This window comes from Echeneis naucrates, chromosome 17, assembly GCF_900963305.1.
Source record: "Echeneis naucrates chromosome 17, fEcheNa1.1, whole genome shotgun sequence".
Taxonomy (NCBI): domain Eukaryota; kingdom Metazoa; phylum Chordata; class Actinopteri; order Carangiformes; family Echeneidae; genus Echeneis; species Echeneis naucrates.
Genome location: NC_042527.1, coordinates 1,097,565 through 1,118,306, shown reverse-complemented (window position 1 = coordinate 1,118,306; position 20,742 = coordinate 1,097,565). Strand labels below are relative to the sequence as shown.

Sequence of the window (20,742 nt, the reverse complement as noted above, 5' to 3'; positions counted from 1 at the left end):
ATTGGGGCACTTTACCTGTCTGTCACATGAGAAATGGGTAAAATGTATATAAATATAAATTCATATGTATAAATCAAATAAAACTATGCAATTTGGATTTTTGGTCTCAAACGAAATATCACAACAATGTATTTGTTTGTTTCTGTCATCTGATTGACTGTTTTTCCTTGAAACCTTAGCTTTAACTTTAAAATGATTCTGAAACTACATTGACTGTATGATTTACTAATAAAGTTTTGGATTCAACTAACGGCTAACTGCAGACAGTTACTCTGCAGATAACGGCTGGATGCAAACCGTTGTACGCAGAGACGACGACTCTTTCCCCGAAACGAGACAGAAACACGGAATGTGGCCACGACACAGCAACAAGTTGGTCCAGTGACTGTGTTGGTAAGGGTACACAAAAATACGCTAATGCTAAAAGTTTGCTGGAGGTAATGGCGACGGCAGTTTGTAATGCCAGTGTTAGCAATCGGCGCTAACGTAGTTTAACTTTTATTTAACATTTAGTGTTTGTCTTTATCTTTATCCCTCGATGTGTTTGGTGTGTTCACTGGCAATCTGCTCAGTGTGCCTTAACGGGATAAGCAAAGTTGATTGAATTCAATTGAATTGGATTTCTTATCTGTACGTTTTATTTTTAATGATCCAACACTGGTGTGCCTTTAATTTCCTTTCACATTAATGGCTTCAGTTGGTAAACAAGTATTAACTAACATTTACATGTTAGCGTGAATTTACCATGCTCAATGACAGTCAATTGATCCCTGTTTTATTAAAAAATGATCTAACTGACAATTAAAGTAGATGCATTTAAATGTATTAACTCAGCAAAACTCTACAGCATCATTATAAGGCTCCAAGGAGCATGTCTAAAACTGTTTTTATTTATTTATCTCAGAGAGAACACCCTGGGTGGATTTGGGAGGTGATTTTGTACAATGATGGATTCACATGATACAAAACCAAATAAGCATTTATGCCAGGTAAACTGAATTAATACCATGCTGGTCTATAGAACACAAACAAACAATTAGATAGGATTTATTTTGCATCATGTAGTTTTGTTACTTGGCAGCTACTGTTTCTACTTTTTTACAACCATTGTCTTTCTCAGGTCAAATTCCAGCAGGCACGAGAAGAGCGTAAAAAGCTCCTCACCGTTGCACACAAGTACATTTTTGACATCCTGGCTGAGAGGCTGTGCTTGTTGCCAGCAGCAGTAGAGGAATTTATCTTAGATTCGCCTTCTTCTGTGAGTTTTGACAGTCTTTGTATACCATAACCAATCACAGAAAGAATTAGCCATCTCTCTTGTTTGGGACTATTGAGTTTTGATTGTGGCCACAAGCCGGGTATAATACAATGTTTTTTGTTGTTGTTGTTATTTTATGTATGTATTTATTTATTTTTCAAATGTATTTGGTCCACTTGCTTTGGTTTCAGTCAGAAAGGGTGTCATAATTATATATTTGACACATTAAATTTTTCTAATACTTCTTAAAATGATGCATATTGCCTATAAGAGACTGTGAGGGTGTGTGAAACTGTCATGTGAAACTGCATTAGCGTCTCAAATAACACACACACAATCATATCAATGTTTATTTCTATTTATTGTTGTACCGTAGGATGATACAGATTTCAGAAATATTCCAGTCTTTCGGGTGTTGAAAACACAATATGTAATATTCTTCTGACTGTCTTCATTGTTGGCCGTGATTTCGTTTTCATAAATGTTGCTAAAAACATTAAACGTCCTTCATACCTAGTTTAAGATATAAATAGATAAAGAAAAACATTACATTGATCAAATTTTTCTTCCTTTTACTTTTGTTGATAGTTGGCTAATTTTGATAAATTCTTCGCCAAAGGAGGTTGTACCACCATTACCTTTGTCTATCAAGAGGCTGAAGTCCCAGGAATAGGTATGCATAAAATTACGAAGATTGAGAAATTTTGGCTAGTCATTGTGCTGTAATAATTTTTTAATTTGTAAAACTCTCATTCAAGATAGTTATTTAATACTAGATAACACAGGTTAACAATATTAGTGTTTCTGACTTGTCGGACATAGAAAGCTACCCTACCTACCTAGTCCTTTGCTGTATGCACTTCAATCTATGTTCACTCTGTTTTAGATTTGGATGAACCTTTAAGAAAAAAATAATAGATTGCAGTTGCTCCCCGCTGGTGAATTTTTTAACTTTGAAAGAATATCATGCCACATATGATTTTAAAATGACAATTTTAGCTTATCATGTCATCAAAAGTGAAATGGATTTAATTTCAGAGAGTGGCCGCTCATATCCTGGGACTCCAAAAGGGGGAAAAACACTAAGGCTGTTTTTAGCAAATTTGTCTAAGACATGCCTTGAAGGTATTTGCTGCTCTTTCATGAGAAGTAGAGTGGAAATTCCTCTGACTTCAGAGAATATACATAAGGTAAGACAGCTCTGTCACTGCTTTGTGATAGACATGTTTTTTCCTTGCACTACACCCATGTAAAATCACTGCTGAGGGTACATAAGTTGTGAAGAAAGTTGTGGTGCGCTGTGGTGTGTAGTGTTTATTATTTGCCTTCTGCAGAAGTTATTTTAATATCGATACTGCCGTGCTTAATGCATTATATGTGTGCGTGTGTGTGTATTATAAAAGTAACTTGTGTGCTAAATATACTATATGTCACAATAAAAGGCAAGACAAATCTAACGTCATCTAAATAGGAAAACAGGTATCTGATATTTTAATTTTGGATATGTATCTGGATCAGTGATGGACAGTTCGGATCTTTTTACTGACCCAGGTGTTTTAATCTTGTTCAGTAATATGAACAAATCGATTTTCACTTGGCATATAATACACAAGTTTGCTTTCGTGCTAACGTCATAGCTCTCCTCACCAGTAATAACAGCATTGGTCATGTTACTGCTGCAACAATGTGAATAATGAACGAAAGACCCGAAGACCCATAGTTATGAGTCATGAACGAATTTCTACACTGAGCCTGCACTGCGGCAATGGGACAAGGAACGAAAGAGTCAGACCGAAGACCCTATTTTATGAGTTGTTAACGAATCAGTCATTCCTACAATGACAATATGTGGAAGATCTGTTGAATGAATCTGAGCCTGTGATGCATGCGCAGACCAGGGAGAAAAAAACAAATCACTCACTGAGATAAACTGTTACTCCCAAGTCAAAGATTTGTTCAACATGATCAACATATCTTGAACGACACATCACTAATCTGGATCAAAATATAGCCATTTGCAAATGACAATAATTATAATAAAATTGTAAGTACTAGGGCTAAACAATTTTAGAAAATAATTTTGATTTTTTTTCTCTAATATTGCAATTGCGATTTTCATGTTTATTTAACTGCTCATTACAATAACATAAGAGCAACAGATCTTAGGCTTTGCCTCTATGTATTTGAAAGAAAAAAAGGTACTGTTTAATAGTATGCACTTTTTAAACATTCTGCAAAAAATTTTTTAAATAACATCTATCTTGCTGCTCCCAAGTCAGTAACATTTCACACAAACTGAAACACACAATTTCTCTCTACCACTTTAAAAGTATTTTGGAAAATCAAAGTGAATAAAGTTATAATTAAAAAGATGGATAAATACACAAAAAAGATGTCAAAATACAGTAAAATCTTTCAGATAACTAAGTTATAATTTCTATTTTGAGTAGTTAATGATCTCTGAAATAATTGTGATTAGCAATATAATTGTCTCTTTCAGTCCAATTTTTTAAATACAGTGGTGCCTCAGCTTTTGAACGCCTCAGCCCCACGACCAACTCGACCCTCAAACAAAATTTTTGAGAAAAATTTGCCTTCACTTTCGACCAAATTTCAGCTTTCGAACCGCCCGCGTCAAGCCAAGTCAAGCCAAACCGCGTGCGTTCTTTCTCGTTCAGAATTCAACACGAACAGACCTACGACCAGCACTCTACTAAGTTTTTATTACTTTGTGTGCTTTTTTTTTGGTTTTCAAACCCTTCATTATGTCTCCCGAGAAACCAGCTGAGAAAGGGAAGGCGAAAAGGAAGACAACATTTACTACTATTGAATTGAAAAAAGAGATAATAAGTAAACACGAGCGTGGTGCTCTTGTCTCTGATCTCGCTAACCAGTACTGCTTACCTAAGTCTACGATTTCGACTTTCATAAAGAACAAGGAGGCCATCAAGAAGTCCAGTGTTGCGATGGGAATTAAAGTGATTAGTAAGCAAAAGCCTCAGATACTAGATGAAATGGAAAAATTGCTGCTTATCTTTATTAAGGAAAAAGAGTTGGCTGGAGACAGCATCACCGAATCGTTGATCAGTGAAAAAGCTCTCGCTATTTATGATGATTTAAAAAAGAAAAGTGCGGGTACGAGCAGCGAGGGGAATGTTGAAAGTGATGAAAAGGGCTTTACTTTTAAAGCCAGTCGTGGCTGGTTTGAAAAGTGGACTTTTCATATGGGCCAGAACAGATTAATGAGTTTACCATTATTTCTTATGGGAAAAATTTATTCAGACCTCGACCACCAACCTGGAACGGATTAAGTTCGAAAGCTGAGGCACCACTGTACTTTTTTCACTATCCAAGTCCAATAATCATCACTATTTGTAAAACTATGTGCTAAAATAGTCATCACCGCTTCTTGACTTGCATTTTTTGCCAACTGGTCTCCCTGGTCATTTTAGTTGATATGAATGTGCATATGGACAAGTGCCAACAACTAACAGTTTAAATCACAACAATAATAATACAAATATATAGCCCTCTGAAAGAAGGGCATGGGGGTGGTGGGCGATAAAAAAAGGTTATTTGTCAGGCAGATTTCAGGCCAGAAAGACAAGCATGTTCAGTTTCTCTGGATTGAGGTTGGACCTCACTGGGCTTGCAATGGTGCCATTCACTATATTTCTGCTATGCCCAGCTGCTGGGGGGGGCATCCGCTGATGCAGGGGCACTGATTGATTTGTTTAATTGTGCAAACTGTGAGGGATGCTGATTTTTGAGGTACTGTCTCAAAGTGGTTGTGCCAGCATTTTTTACTGCGACTGTTTTCTTACATAGTCGCCAAATCGCCTCTTCCATATTTGCAGGCTCTCCCCTCTGATTTGGCTTGAAACCAAAATAATCCCACAACGGAGAAGTTGTACTACAATTAGAAACAACCTCCATCTCACGTCTCGTTTTCCAAATTCACTGTCAAAATTATGCTATAGTCCCTCCCTAAATGGCCGATCGTCCAATCATAATTTAGCTGAAACCAGTTGGGCTTGCAGACTCCCTACATTATGACAGGACCAGCGGGACAGTGTCAAGCAACACTTTTTCTTTCTTTATTACCAACACTAAACTAAAACTCCAGTGTTGTCCATTGTTAATGTTAGAAAGCCGATTTGACTTCGCAACTGTAAATCAATGAAAGTGAGGCGTCCTCCGATGGGACAGTTACTGTTCTGTCGCTCTGCAGGATGCACACAGATCCTGGAAATTATGATGCTTTGACCTGTCTCATGAAAATAAACCCCACCCCCCACAAAATTTCTTAAATTGTGGTTAAACAAAGAAACCATGATTAGGTCAAAAAAAAAAAAAAAAAATCACAGTTTGACAATTATTAAATAATTGTTACAGGCCTATGAGTAGTTAGATTTTTTTGTAATGCTATTTAACCATTCAGTTGACACTGGCAATGAATACTTGTCTTCTTTGGGAAAAGCTTGAGGGTGCCCACTGCTGCCATGTAACAGTAAGATAATTATAGCTATTTCGCTTTTGGATTTTGTTAGATAACATGTCTTTTTATACTTTGCAGGAAGTCTGTTTTTCAATGATTGATGCCAGACTTGGGCTGCTGAAAGGAATAAGGGATGCCTACAGCTTCCTATTACCAGCTCTTGATTCACATCAAAACTGGGGCGCTTTGGATAAGATTAGACATGGAGAAAAAATTAAGAAGAACTTCAAGTACAATATGAAGTATTATCTCAGCACCTTAGATGGCAAGTAATCTTTTCACTAAGTTGTCAGACTTAAATATTTGCTGTTTAGACATGACATAATTATGACCAAATAATCCTCTCTAACTTGTTCTGGTGATTTTGTACTTATTTTCACATCAGACCTCCAGATGTACAGTGAGAGCACTGTTCATTTTAAAACAGTCACAGATATTGACCTGTCCAAATTGGCCTCTCTTGATGATATGAAAGTTGTGGCTGCCAACTCTGACGTGGTGCATCAACTTGAAGAAATTCTAATGCAATGGTACAAGCAAATCAAACAGGTTAGAAACAGTTTGTAAATGAGTTCCTTGTTGTCAAATCTCTCACATGGGTAGTGGCATTTAAAGATCTGCTTTTTAGGATTGACTGGTTTGAGATACATGGCCAGAAAGAATATTAAATGTATGTATGACAGACATAAAAACCAAACAAACAAACAAACAAAACACAAAGTACTGTCAGTTGCTGTTGTTAGTTTTAGATGAAAAGTTTGCTTGGGGGAAAATACCAAGCTTAAGATAAAAGAGAAGTAATGGGCAAATGATTTTCCTTTTTGTTAATTTGGCTAAAGCTTCTGGAAAATTTCCTTCAAAGACAATGTCAGGGCTTTTTTAAGGTTGAAAAAAAAAATACAAATAAACATGTTACTTTGAAACAAATCTTACTGTGGATTTATAGCTTGAATAGTTGATCAGTAAGAGGAAATTATAACCTTTATTTCATCAGGTCCTGATAGAAAGCAATCAACTGAGGAAAGTAGATGATTCTGCGGGGCCATTAAGTGAACTGCAACACTGGCAAAGAATGTCTTGGAGGTTCAACTCCATTGTGAAACACATTAAAGGCCAAGCGTGTAAATCGGTGGTAATGGTGCTCCATATCAGTGGTTCCAAGGTTATGAAGGTACAGTACTGACCAAGAAATGTCTGGAAAATTTCACTGGAGCTTGAGTTTTTGTAATTATAACACCTACTTTACAATGCCTAAAACGTCTTCACCATGTGATTCAAAAGTGCTGATGGGAATTGATAATGATTAAATTCTCAGTTTTAGAAATTAATCCATGACACGATCTTTGATGATCTTTTAAGATGTTGTATAAAATAAAGTTATGATAGAGGTATACCAACTTTATCCAAATATGTTATTAATATATCAAACTGAAAACATACATTGTGCTCTTGTACAGTAACTTGTGAAGGACATTTGATCCGTATTTTTAAACCTTGCAAATATGCAGGTGTGGCGGGAGCTGGATTCCAGGATAACAGATCATGCCAATGAGGCAAAAGACAATGTGAAATACCTGTCCATACTGGAGAAAGTTTGTCGCCCTCTTTACAATACTGACCCGGTATGTATAGTCAATAATTTGATATGATGAATGCCTAGTCATATCAAATGAAAAGTACTGAATGGGAGTCCTTCTGCTGAGGTCAGATTCAGCAGAATAAGGTTCATTAAGATTCTTGGAACATAAAATGGTTAAAGGTGGTAAAGGTGTGTAAAATTAGCAGATGTTAGTATTATTAAAGAAAAATGTCAATTATTTGCTTTAGGAAATTGATCGACCAATAAAAGACATCTCTGTCAAGTTCTGTTCCCAGGGCTGTGTCCTTTCTGTGCGGAGTTTGCATGTTCACCGCATGCTTGCTTGGATTTCCTCCAGCCATTAAAAGACATCATGTCTAGGTTACTTGGTGACTCTAAATTGCCCGTAGGTCTGATTGTAAGTGAGAGTGGTTGTGCGAAGGACTGGCGATCTGTCCAGGGTGTAACCCACCCACACCCAGTGTGAACTGGGTTTTGGCTCAAACGCCCAAAAACAGATAAGCGTTAGAAGATGAATGAATTAATGAATGGTTAATGGTTCGCAATAATTTGAAAAAGATAGAATATTGTCAAAATATGACTACATCGATGTGTGATTACAGGTCACTATGATGGAGAGTGTGCAGAATATCATCAATGCCATTCAAATGATTTTCACAGTTTCGTCATTCTACAATACCAGAGAAAGGATATCTGCACTTTTCATCAAAGTAAGTTTATTGTATTGTTGTTGTTGTTTTTTTTTTTTTTTTTTTTTTTTTTTTTTTTTTGTGATCGTTGCTTTAGAAATATGTGATTATACACAAACACAATATAAGTTTTACATTCTCCGAACTGAAACATTGCTATTGTGTTGATGGAAAAATGTACAGGTCACAAACCAGATGGTTACAGCATGCAGATCATATATTACTGACAATGGCACATGCCAAATATGGGACCAAGACACCGAAGTCATCATTAAGAAAATACAGGTGACACTGACAATATCTTTCGTAACATTACTGAGGATTGGATATAACACATGATATCAGCATGCAATTGTTTTCACTTTTTTTTTTTTTTTTTTGCCTTTGGCAGGACTGTATCTACTTGTACCAAGAGTATCGGTCTTGCTTTGAGAAAACGAAAAAGCAAATAACAGAAAGGCCTTTGAAGAGACCCTTTGAGGTTTCAGAAATGCAAATTTTTTGCAAGTTTGAGGGTCTTTGCAAGCAACTCGAAAAGGTGCAGTCTACTATGCTATTTTTTATTTGTATTCAGCTTTTATCTTTAGTGCTTGCTCATTATTAATAATTATTATTTGTAGATCACACAAATAATAGCCATTTTCAAGACATTTGGCTCCCTTGGGAAATCAGATATTGAGGGCATTGAGATACTGGCCAGGCAATTTCAGACTGTATGCATGAATTTTAAACTGAAGCAGTCTGATATGTTGGCTCCGAGATCAGCTGAATTCCAAACTCATTTTACCGAGTTTATGGCCAAAATCCAGCACCTTGAGGTATGTGACATTTCCTTCTACAAGGACTTCTACAAGTATCGTTGCAAAGACAAGTTGTATATAAATGTTATCCGTCTTCTATAGGCCAACCTGCAAACCTTTATGAAGTCGTGGTTCTTAAAAATCAGCTCATCTCAGCAGGGTCTTTCCTTAATACAGCGGTCAGTATAATACTGTATAGCAATATAATACAGGGATACAACTGACAATTTGGCATGATGAACAGAAAATTGTAACACAGGTCATACATTTTTTAAATATTGTTTATTTATTTAGTTTTCAGAAGCTAAACATTTCCTGTCTAGACACAGAAATTTCCAGCATCTTGGGTGTTATTCTTCAGCATTATGCCTCAGAAGTGGAGTTTGTGAAAAAGGTAAAAAATTTAGTGGGCATTGATATTTGACTAGACACAAAAAAATATATATATAAATTCACTGTCATTAACTGTACAAATTTTCTTGTGTCAATGTTTTTTGCAGCTCTATGACAAACAAAGAGAGGAACCCCCATTAGCTAGAAACATGGCTCCTGTGGCTGGAAGGATTAGTTGGGTCAGGCACCTCCACAAAAAAATAGAGGAACCCATGTCAATCCTAAAAGTAAACCTTATCCCTCACACAATTTTAAATATTTAACTATGGCATGATACCATTATGTATGAATGTGGGCTATATCTATTGTGCTTGATAGAATCAATCCGACATCCTTCACACCCCCAAGGGACAAGATGTGGTCAAAATGTACAACCAAACTGCATTTGCATTTGTACAGTTTGAGAGTGTTTACCACAGAGCATGGATGGACAAAGTTTCAAAACTAGACTATGGTTGGTTATTCAGTTGTAATTTCAAATGATGTTACCCTATATTGCACCTTATAGCCCCAATTTCAATGCAGCATAAGATTCTGTTAAAATGAATTTGAAATATTCTCCTTGAAATCCTTTTTCTACCTTATAACAGTCTTGAGTATCACACTGTTGGTTCGAAATCCAAAGACTGGAAAGCTAGTGGTCAACTTTGATCCTAAAGTAACCGAGGTCATTCGGGAGGCTAAGTGTTTGCTTAAGATGGGTCTGGAGGTTCCAAAGCAGGCTTTGCGACTGGTTAAGTGGGAAAGCAGCATAAACTGTAATCACGTCCGACTACAGGTAAGCAATAATTTCACACACGTGCATTCATGATTTTATGGATACCTTCAATGATTTCAGTCTTTATTTTTTCTTACAGACCATTTTGGCAGATTTTGAGTCCACTTGTGAGAAAATACCTGCAGAGTTTGCCAGCTTGATGGTTTCAGAAATAAAAAATGTAAGCTTTTAAACACAGTACATTCATTACTACAATCACTAAATCATAAAATAATAGTAATAGTACTGAAGAGTTGTTGTTTTGTTGATGTACTGTGTAAAAATATTTCAACGTGGTTTGTGAGAAACACATTGTGTATAAATGTTTTGTTTAGCTGCTTAGAAAGGAAAAGCATCTGTGGATAAAGGTTCCAGCTGCCAAATATAAAACTTGATATAGGCTTTATAAATGGATGTGGAACCATAACTGATACATTTTATAGTTGTGGTTTCTGTGTATTATACATTTATTGATTTAACGATTCAAAACATTGCTCATTTTTAAACTAACATTTCTTTGATAAATTGCAAGGTGGAATCTGTGCTTCGCCAAGGGTCCGTGTGGCTCACCTGGTCATCCTTACTTGTGGACAAGTTCTTCCAAAATGTTGACACTGCTTTGTTTGAGCTTAAACATTTTGTAAAAATGGTATGTTTCTGAATTAAAGTAATGGACAGTGTTCAGAGGGCTAACTAACATTTGTCAATGGTCATGGATCTGCAGTCACAGTTTTATACATTAGGTATTCTTAAAATGGTATTACTGAAAAGTCATGCTATGACATACATTATTTTCTTTTTCAGGTACAGGATATCTGTAACATACACATTGATGCTGTCCTTAAGGATATATCAGAGACTGAGATGATTAAGCTCCCAGAAGATCATGCGACTTCAGTGGATGACCTGATTGACCATAATGAGGCATAAGCATCTTATATTTTATATTTTCATCCTCATGAATAAACTGTGAACTGAACTGTCAATCTTTTTTGCAAAGTTTTTGCAGCAATTGTTCTTTATAAAAGATGATGAATTAATGTTAACTTTTTCCATTCATCACTAAATTTTCTATGTATCTCTTTTAGAATCGATGTATGGAGTGGGCAAAGACCTTTGACTACAAATGTAGTTCTGTTAAAGAAGCAGTTAAGGAGCTAGGTCACATGTTAAGTGCCATTCATGAGTCAAAAGGCACGAAGAGGACTGTTGAGGAATCTGTTTCAGGTACAAATCATACCCACAGTCTAAATATGTTACATGTATGTGTGTGCATTATTTTACTCTCACATACGCAATGTACATCATAGGTCAAAAGATGAGGACATTCTCAGGAGAGAGTGTGAGATCGATTCATGAGGAGGGAAAATCCATCAAATTTGAAAAGGTTTGCTTACAAACACCAAACCATTGATATTTTATATCAAATATCACCAAATGTGTGAATGCTCCACACAAATTAATTAATTAATCAATTTCAGGAGTTTAAGAAGCTTTATGAACACTTCACTGCAAGGGTATTAGAGGCACTTGTGAAAGCAACCAAGTTATCTCTGGAGATCCTGAAACGTAGACTTTGTCGCAAGTAAGGCTGTCTAATACTTTCAGAATGTAAAAACAAAGACTTGTCTAAGAGAAAGTATATGCTCTTACAGATCAACATCAATGAACAGATCTGAGACTAAGTTGATTCCCCTAATAAAATCAGAAGTCCAGCTGATCATACCCAATGTGGTGAGTTTCTGATGACTGATCTCAAAACAGTGGTTACCGTTCAGGAAGAACAGTCTACAATTCCATCAAAGTGTCGGTAAACAGAAAGTGTAATTTCTGTCTGATACTTATTGTCACTAGGTAATGATTCCTACCGTAGATGAGATCCAACAGGCCATTAATCACCTAATCAACCTGGTGTTAGATGTTAGCAAGGGCATTGCATGGCAAAGGGAGTGCAGTCCTGATTGCACAATAAACAAAGGTATTGGTATTGTCAGCTGGTACATGGCTGATTAAAATTAAGTTTGAGAGGACTGTCCTTTTTTAGAAATTTGATGTCTGAGCATAATTTGGTGTGTTACTCAGCAAGAACTATTTGTGGGATATTTTTATTTTTTTCTATGTTTGTAATAGATGGGGAAAAGGAGAATTTCTACCACAGAGTATCTGAACACAAAGACATCAAAAAGGTGGTGGTTAGTCTAAAAGCAGCAGTCAGCACCAATCAAGGAAAAGCAATTGATGTTCTGAAGCAGTTCAGCCCCTTCAGTGTGATCTGGAATGAGGACAAGAATGTTAAAGTCAAGGTGTGTTCTCGCTTTGACTTTTAGATGGAAGATCTGTTTTTCTGAAATAACAGCATTATTGTTGTGTCACTGTTTTTAAGGAATTCATGGACAGCCATCCATCCTTGATCCAGATAAAGTCAAAATTCCAGTACTATGACTCAATTGAACAAGAAATTGATGATATCAAACCCTCCATTGTCTTGGACTCTACTGAGCTGTTAACAGGTACGGTGTTTATCTTATCTGCTCATTATCATTATCTGCTCTACACAGCAACCAGACAATTTCAAAGCTGGAAGCTGTTTTAAGTGGCTGCACATCTGGGCTAAGTGCCAACTTGCTCAATGACATGCTTAACATGCTTATATCCAAATTTAATCTCACACAGATCCATTGAGGAAGGCCATGAAAGTTGAGACCAATGCCTGGAAGGAACTGTTGTGCAAATATCTGACGGAGGAGTTCAAAAAGAAAATGATTAATACAAGCATACATGCTAACAAATACCTGAGACAGCTATCTCATCCTATTGATAATCTGGATGATGTGCGCCATGCTATGGGAGCCCTGTCTAAACTGCGGGATACTGAAATACAAACCGATATGACATTGATTTCCATTGAGGTATAAAGAACAGAATGTTTTGTGTTTCGGGAGCTGGTCATTGCTTACATCTTTTAACACACACAGGTTCTACAAAAAGCAGTGGCAAGTGGCTAGTATCAGTTAGCAGATATATAATGGCGTAACTAAACATTCATAAATGATCCTATGTCATTTTACAATTGCAATGTGATTGTTATGAACCCTGTTTTCTGTCATTGCTCGAATTTCTAAATGTTTTATCTCATCTTGATTGAAGTTGGATTTAAGTTCAGCCAACATAACATGCTAATGATGACATGACATGGCATTTTACAGGAAGCCTATGAAATTTTAACTAAATATGAAGCACCAGTGTCCAAAAGAGAAGCAGAGGGGGTGTACAATATGAGGCATCTCTTCACAAAACTTCAGTCTAAAGCTGTTAGTATTCTTATTATATTTAAGGTTTTATAATATGCTCTTCTGTAATGCATCTGATTTAGATTTTCAATTGCTACCTTTACTAGAGGTCAGTACAAGATAAGCTTGTTCGGATGCAACCTAAGTTCAAACAAAACCTACTTGATTGTGTTGCCATTTACCAAAATGATGTTGCCACTTTTATGGAGCAATACAATTCAGTAAGTAATCAGTGAATCATTTTCCTTATTTGCGTATTTGTGCTTTTTAAATTATTCAGATTAATCTATTTATCTATGAACCACTTTGTATGATATTGTTCTTTAGGAAGGCCCTATGGTAGATGGACTAGCTCCAGCAGAAGCTAGCCAAAGGCTCCAAATCTTTCAGGTAACTGTAAAATATAACCTTTAAACTGATCAATGTTAAATGTATCAAAAACATTCAAACAAGTGAAGAAGACACGTTAATTGTATAGTGCTTATGTTGCAGCCTGTTTGTTTCACTTTTTAAAACTAAACCACATTAATGGGGCCTGCCGCTCAAATGTTTATCAGCTGGCATATTTACTCTTAAACCAACTAAAAAGAAAATATTTCAGGTCTCAGGTGAGGTCAAAGACTGCTGATGCCCCATCTCCACACATTTTCTATGCTTTTGCTGATGCCCAAAAATTAAGAATCCCAACCGTTCCTTCTATCACAGCTGATCATCATCTGATCAGTTACGGCAATATATCCAATGCTAAATCAAAAGTAAACGTCATAACAAATTTTACTTCTCTCTTGAATTATGACAATAACATTTTCATTGTCAACCAGGAAAATACAGTTTGTAGCCTTAGTAAGTGTGGGATGCATACTCCTCAGGCAAGTTAATAAATAAGGCAGGACATATCCACAAGAATCATAAAAAATGTAATCATGAAAACAAACATTCAATTTAAAACTTCTGTCTTCATTTAGAGTTAAACTCAGAAAAAATTCAACTCGTGTTGATTCAACAACTTGCTATAGGGCTATTTGTAGCGTCAGACATGCGAACTAAATGCAGTTATGACTGTTTGTTATACAATAAAATAGAATGTATAGAACATTTATTTCTTTTCCTTAATATTTTACTCAGGCAAGATTCGAAGAACTATGGAAAAATTTTAAGACATATAGCTCTGGGGAGCAGCTTCTTGGCTTACCAGTTACACAGTATGACTGTCTACAAAAGAAAAAGTATGTTTCCATTGTTTCCCAGCATTAATTTCTTTGGTGTTTTTTAATTTCTTCAGACTGATATACCCGATATATAAATTTGTTTGATTACCCCAGAAAAGAGCTGGATCTTCTACAGAAACTATATGGCCTATATGATGCAGTCATGAGTAAGATTAGCAGGTACTATGACATTCTATGGACAGATGTGGATATTGAGAAGATCAATTCTGAGCTTTTGGAGTTTCAAAACAGGTAATCTGGATATTTCTATTGATACTTTACCCTCACGGTTACAACTGTCTTCACTCAGAATCGCTTCACCACCGACATTGATTACGTTTCTTACTTTTAGATGCCGAAAGCTGCCAAAAGGACTAAAGGAATGGCAAGCCTTCTTGGACCTGAAGAAAACTATTGATGATTTCAGTGAGTCATGCCCGCTGCTGGAGATGATGGGAAACAAATCTATGATGAGAAGACACTGGGACCGGATCACAGTCCTCACAGGACACCAATTTGAGGTGGAATCTGATACCTTTACACTCCGGAACATCATGGAAGCACCTCTTTTGGAGTACAAGGATGAAATTGAGGTTTTGTCCAGTTTTTATAGTTCAATTACAACCTAATTTTTAGTTGTGTTATCTTGTTGCTTGATAACCCTTCTGTGCTTGGCTTTTTGAATGTGTAGGATATCTCCATATCAGCTGTTAAAGAGAAAGACATTGAGGCCAAACTATTGCAACTGAAAGAAGTGTGGTCTGGCCAGACCCTGAGCTTGATTCCTTTCAAGGATAGAGGAGAACTGATGCTAAAAGGGGCCGAGACAGCAGAGATTCTCACCACTCTGGAGGATAGTCTGATGGTGCTGTGCTCACTGCTGAGTAACAGGTAAACACAAAAGAATCTGTTTTTGATAATATGGAACAAGCTCAGAATAAAGGAGAAGAGATTCGTATTGGACCTGATTGGTTATAAAAATTTGATTCATAGGGAATGTAAGTAAATATGGCTGTGTTAATTTAAGATGTTAAATGTGTTTGTGTCTTGAAATAATTTTTTACAGGTACAGTGCCTACTACAAAGCAGAGATCCAGGACTGGGTCTCCAAACTTTCAACATCATCTGATGTCATTGAACAGTGGATTATTGTGCAAAACCTTTGGGTTTATTTGGAAGCTGTATTTGTTGGTGGGGACATTGCCAAAGACCTACCACAGGTGTAATATACACTTTTCATCTTCACATTCTGTTTCTCGAGTCAGTAAACTACTAAAATACTTAATATATCTTCCTGTATTATACTGATATTACTTAACTCAAATACTTCCCAATGTAGGAAGCCAAACGTTTTCAGAATATTGACAAGTCGTGGATCTCAATCATGCAACGAGCCCAAAAGGTCCCAAATGTGGTGGAGTGCTGTGTGGGGGATTCAACTCTGGTTGAGCTCCTACCAGACCTTCAGAAACAGCTGGAGTTCTGTCAAAAATCTCTTGCAGGGTAAAGCCTTGACATCGGAATCATCTAATTTATTACTATGTTAGAAATATCATTCAGGGCAAAGACACAATGTTCTCCTAAAAAGTCCTGAGGGGCATTTTCTTGATGCATTATATCTGTAAATTCCTTTAGCTTACCAACAAATTGGCTGCAGTCAATATTTTTGGAAACACACCACTGCTGTCTAAGATATTGAACTATTAAACTTAAATGATGTCAGTGCAATATTAACAATATGATTCTTATATTGTGGCAGGTTGTGTTCATTTATTGGTAACGTACCAATAAGCTTTAGTAGTACAGCAACTCCTTAAAATCTGCATTGAGTCATTAAAACAGAAAAAAAACTGGGCCAGAGCAACAGCATATTTTCCTGAATGTTGTAGGCTTAGGTTTACAATTACAGTTAATAAAGATGGTATGCATACATGGTAATGTAATCAAATTCAACAGGTATCTTGAGAAAAAGAGGCTTCTATTTCCACGATTCTTTTTTGTGTCTGACCCAGCCCTTTTGGAAATTCTTGGACAAGCCAGTGATTCTCACACAATTCAGGTCAGAACATTTATGCATGTCACAAAAAGACCTTTGGTCACCTTCCTATATATCTTTTTAAGGTAACGAAAAATCTGTCAGCATCTTCAAGTGATTTTTTTAGGAAAATAAGGTATAAATAGAGAATCCAGGATATGCATATATATATAATATATATATATATATTGCTGCACTTTTTGGATTTTCTAATGAGTTTCAATCTGTCACAATAACATGTTGAGGTTGATAAATAAGAATTTGTAAAATTACATTTGGTACAACTATTTTCTTCAGTCGCATCTTCTTGGAGTGTTTGACAATGTCAATGAAGCTGAGTTTCATTCAACCAAGTATGACAAGATTTTGGCTGTCATTTCACAAGAGGGAGAGAAACTACCAGTATGTATTTCAAACAACATTTACAGACTATAATTGTAATTCAGGTTTACATTTACCAAATATTAATGACAATAATAATAATAAAAACGTAGACTTGTATGTGTTGGGCTTAAATGTAGATGATTTTAATTTCATTACATGTTGGATGGTGGAGTTTATAACATAATTTGTCATACAGCAGCTTTATTCTTTGTTTGTCAATTATACAACTGTGCAAAGGGGGAAAGGAATACTAGCTTAAAATTATACTTCAGTAAATGCAATTTGTCTCTTTGGTTACAAATATAGTGAAATGTAGTGAATGTGTGTTTGTGGTTTCAGCTGGACAGTCCTGTGATGGCACAGGGACCAGTGGAGCTCTGGCTTGGGAAGCTGTTACTACAGCAACAAATTTCATTACACTCTGTTATCAAAGCATCAGATCTAGAGATTAATGATGAAGATTTTGATCTTCTCTCTTTTCTCGACAAGTTTCAAGCACAGGTTAGAAGGCAGTGTCGTGACGTTGCTTAGTTTAGTGATAAGAGTCATACAAGTGATACTTAAATGTCAGGTCAACATTGAGCCTGTGCAAAGTGTTATTATCATAACTTCTCCATTAATCATGTTTTTTAACATGAATAAAGTGTCAGAGCTGTTCATACAAACTCAGTCATTTGTGTGTATCTTTTCATATGTTTTTTGCTCTTTTTAGGTGGGCTTGTTGGGAATACAGATGCTTTGGACAAGAGATGCGGAGGAGGCACTGAAAAGTGCTGAAGATGACAAAGAGATAATGTATCTTACCAAAAAGAAATTCCTACAATTACTTGGCATCCTCATTAAACAAACCACCTATGACCTGAGCAAGTTTGACAGAGTCAAATATGAGACACTTGTCACAATCCATGTGCACCAGAGTGATATATTTAATGACCTAGTAAGTTCTTTGATACTCATACTACATGACTAAATGTCATTCTAATGTAGCACATTCAGGTTGATGGACTGTATTGTCCACAGGTAAAAAAGCGCATAAAATCTGTCACTGACTTTGAATGGCTGAAACAGAGCAGATTTTACTTCAAAGAGGACCTGGATAAGGTCATTGTGTCCATCACTAATGTCGACTTCATTTACCAGAATGAATTTCTAGGGTGTACTGACCGTCTGGTCATCACCCCTCTGACTGACAGGCAAGTACATTTTATTATTTAGGAACTCAACAAACTTCTCAAGCAGCATTTTTACTGTGTTTAGTCTGTCAAATGTCTTCTACAGGTGCTACATCACACTCTCCCAGGCCTTGGGAATGAGCATGGGAGGAGCACCTGCAGGACCAGCTGGCACTGGGAAGACAGAAACCACGAAAGACATGGGCCGCTGCCTTGGCAAGTATGTGGTGGTGTTTAACTGCTCAGACCAGATGGACTTCAGAGGACTTGGCAGGATATACAAAGGTATCTTGGAAACAATTCAAGCAATAGCAAGCACTGTGATGTTCATTGTCAGTTATCTTAGGACATTCTTTTTGAAGGCCTTGCACAGTCAGGGTCCTGGGGCTGCTTTGATGAGTTCAACAGAATCGACCTACCAGTGCTTTCAGTTGCTGCTCAGCAGATCTATATTGTTCTGCAAGCACGCAAGAAACATAAAAGCATGTTCATCTTCACTGATGGTGACTGTGTAGATCTGAATCCAGAGTTTGGCCTCTTCATTACTATGGTAGGATACAGATGAAGAATTATCTATAACTTTAGCAGAAGACTGTACTGATTGTACTATCATCCTTCCATCTCCAGAATCCTGGTTATGCAGGTCGTCAGGAACTTCCTGAAAACTTGAAAGTTCAATTCAGGACAGTGGCTATGATGGTGCCAGACCGGCAGGTGGGTTCAGGCTACTAGTCCTGAAATGTAATATTGTTCTTTTGTTCTAGACTTAGTAGGCAGTCATTTTTGTCTGCTGTCTTTCGCAGATCATCATGAGGGTCAAGCTAGCTAGTTGTGGATTCAATGACAATGTCATCTTAGCACGGAAATTTTTTGTCCTTTATAAATTGTGTGAAGAGCAACTTACAAAACAGGTAAGATTTTTGCTGGTCCTTAAATGCTTTTATGATGCATTGTTAAACAGTTGGCTTACAATCTCTGCCTTTTTTCAGGTCCATTATGACTTTGGCCTTAGGAACATCCTGTCTGTGTTGAGAACACTGGGGGCCAGTAAAAGAGCAAGACCTGATGACACAGAGTCCAGTATTGTCATGAGAGTGCTGCGTGACATGAATCTTTCTAAACTGGTATGACAGTAACTAATTGTTGACCATCAGGAATAATTTTTTGAGTATTATACTATGTGGGAAGATACTATGCCTGTGAATCTCTGTATGTTTCAGGTGGATGAGGATGAGCCCCTCTTCCTCAGTTTAATCAATGACCTATTCCCCGATATCCAGCTGGATGGAAGCACATATACTGAACTTCAAGCTGCTGTAGCTCATCAAGTTGAGCTTGCTGGTATTGTAAACCACCCCCCTTGGAATCTAAAGCTGGTTCAGGTATCTTAAAGACTATTTGTAATTGTTAACTTAGCATTGCATTTCATGTATTGATGGTTATATTCATGATAATACATTACTGACAGCTTTATGAGGCTTCTCGAGTGCGCCATGGCTTGATGACTCTAGGACCAAGTGGAGCTGGGAAGACCACAGTTATCAACATTCTAATGCGAACTATGACTGAATGTGGAACCCCACACAGGGAGATGCGTATGAATCCCAAAGCAATCACTGCACCACAAATGTTTGGCCGGCTTGATGCAGCCACCAATGACTGGACTGATGGCATTTTTTCTACACTGTGGAGGAGGACTCTTAAAGCCAAGAAAGGTTTGCAACACATGGTTTAGCACATATTCAAACACACATTAAAGTGAATATATTTAATTTTTTGTCACAGATCTTTACTAAAATAAAATCTAAATAAGATTTTACTTAAACAATAGGTTACAAGAACAATATACACCTTGTTTGTTTTATTATTATTTTATTTGGTAATACTATTAACTCTTAGATCTGCATATCATCAGTTCAAATTTACAAGCATGAGTAAAACTATGAGTACTACATAAGGATAAGTGTAGCTTTAGCAAGTGATGCAAGCTCACACAAAAAATGGGTAGAGGTACTATTTGTAGTACCTCTACCTCTCAGTCAAAACAATGGAATTCAGAAGTCAGAATGTGGAAGCAATAGTTGAACAGCTTAAAGAATGAATGGTGACGGAAATGTGTACTTTTCAGGGGAGTTTATATGGATTGTGCTGGATGGCCCTGTGGATGCCATATGGATTGAGAACCTCAACTCTGTACTGGATGATAACAAGACACTGACCCTGGCTAATGGTGACCGCATCACTATGTCACCATCCTGCAAGCTGGTGTTTGAAGTGCACAACATGGATAATGCCTCCCCTGCTACTGTATCCCGAGTGGGTATGGTCTTCATGAGCTCCTCAGCACTGAGTTGGAAACCCATTCTACAGGTAGACTTGTTTGTTAAATTGTCAATGGAGTAAATGTTTTCAAAAAATAACCTCAAAGTCTTTACAGTGCTATATAATGAATGGAGTGCTTTTCGTTTTAGGGATGGGCCAACAAGCGCAGTGCGCAAGAGGCAGAAAGCATTATGGGCTTATATGACAAGATATTTGAAGATGCTTACTTATATATGAAACAGAATCTTAAACCCAAAATGGAACTTTTGGAGTGCAACTACATCACGCAGGTTTAAATTCTCCTTAAGACAAGAGTTAGCAAAATAGGGATGATAT

The 20,742-nt window shown here is 36.8% G+C and overlaps 1 protein-coding gene across 1 annotated transcript in view; it reads left to right on the top strand.

Annotated features, from left to right (window-relative positions):
* Positions 1-440: 440 nt before the first annotated feature.
* The window catches only part of LOC115057488 (dynein heavy chain 8, axonemal-like), a 33,596-nt gene continuing 13,294 nt past the window's right edge, over positions 441-20,742 (top strand). Inside the window, 49 exon segments of the mRNA XM_029524634.1 lie at positions 441-452; positions 1,121-1,258; positions 1,847-1,931; positions 2,297-2,448; positions 5,835-6,021; positions 6,142-6,305; positions 6,751-6,927; positions 7,265-7,378; positions 7,959-8,066; positions 8,229-8,330; positions 8,437-8,583; positions 8,666-8,863; positions 8,948-9,024; positions 9,140-9,239; positions 9,346-9,465; positions 9,557-9,692; positions 9,829-10,016; positions 10,528-10,644; positions 10,800-10,919; positions 11,471-11,580; positions 11,651-11,729; positions 11,850-11,965; positions 11,967-12,048; positions 12,140-12,298; positions 12,379-12,505; positions 12,669-12,904; positions 13,202-13,306; positions 13,393-13,506; positions 13,613-13,675; positions 14,411-14,511; positions 14,608-14,745; positions 14,846-15,086; positions 15,185-15,384; positions 15,560-15,713; positions 15,833-15,996; positions 16,450-16,552; positions 16,826-16,930; positions 17,252-17,413; positions 17,625-17,849; positions 17,933-18,105; positions 18,191-18,369; positions 18,447-18,634; positions 18,712-18,798; positions 18,888-18,995; positions 19,074-19,208; positions 19,305-19,466; positions 19,553-19,799; positions 20,213-20,454; positions 20,556-20,696. Coding sequence (XP_029380494.1) covers positions 441-452; positions 1,121-1,258; positions 1,847-1,931; positions 2,297-2,448; positions 5,835-6,021; positions 6,142-6,305; positions 6,751-6,927; positions 7,265-7,378; positions 7,959-8,066; positions 8,229-8,330; positions 8,437-8,583; positions 8,666-8,863; positions 8,948-9,024; positions 9,140-9,239; positions 9,346-9,465; positions 9,557-9,692; positions 9,829-10,016; positions 10,528-10,644; positions 10,800-10,919; positions 11,471-11,580; positions 11,651-11,729; positions 11,850-11,965; positions 11,967-12,048; positions 12,140-12,298; positions 12,379-12,505; positions 12,669-12,904; positions 13,202-13,306; positions 13,393-13,506; positions 13,613-13,675; positions 14,411-14,511; positions 14,608-14,745; positions 14,846-15,086; positions 15,185-15,384; positions 15,560-15,713; positions 15,833-15,996; positions 16,450-16,552; positions 16,826-16,930; positions 17,252-17,413; positions 17,625-17,849; positions 17,933-18,105; positions 18,191-18,369; positions 18,447-18,634; positions 18,712-18,798; positions 18,888-18,995; positions 19,074-19,208; positions 19,305-19,466; positions 19,553-19,799; positions 20,213-20,454; positions 20,556-20,696 — 6,888 coding nt within the window.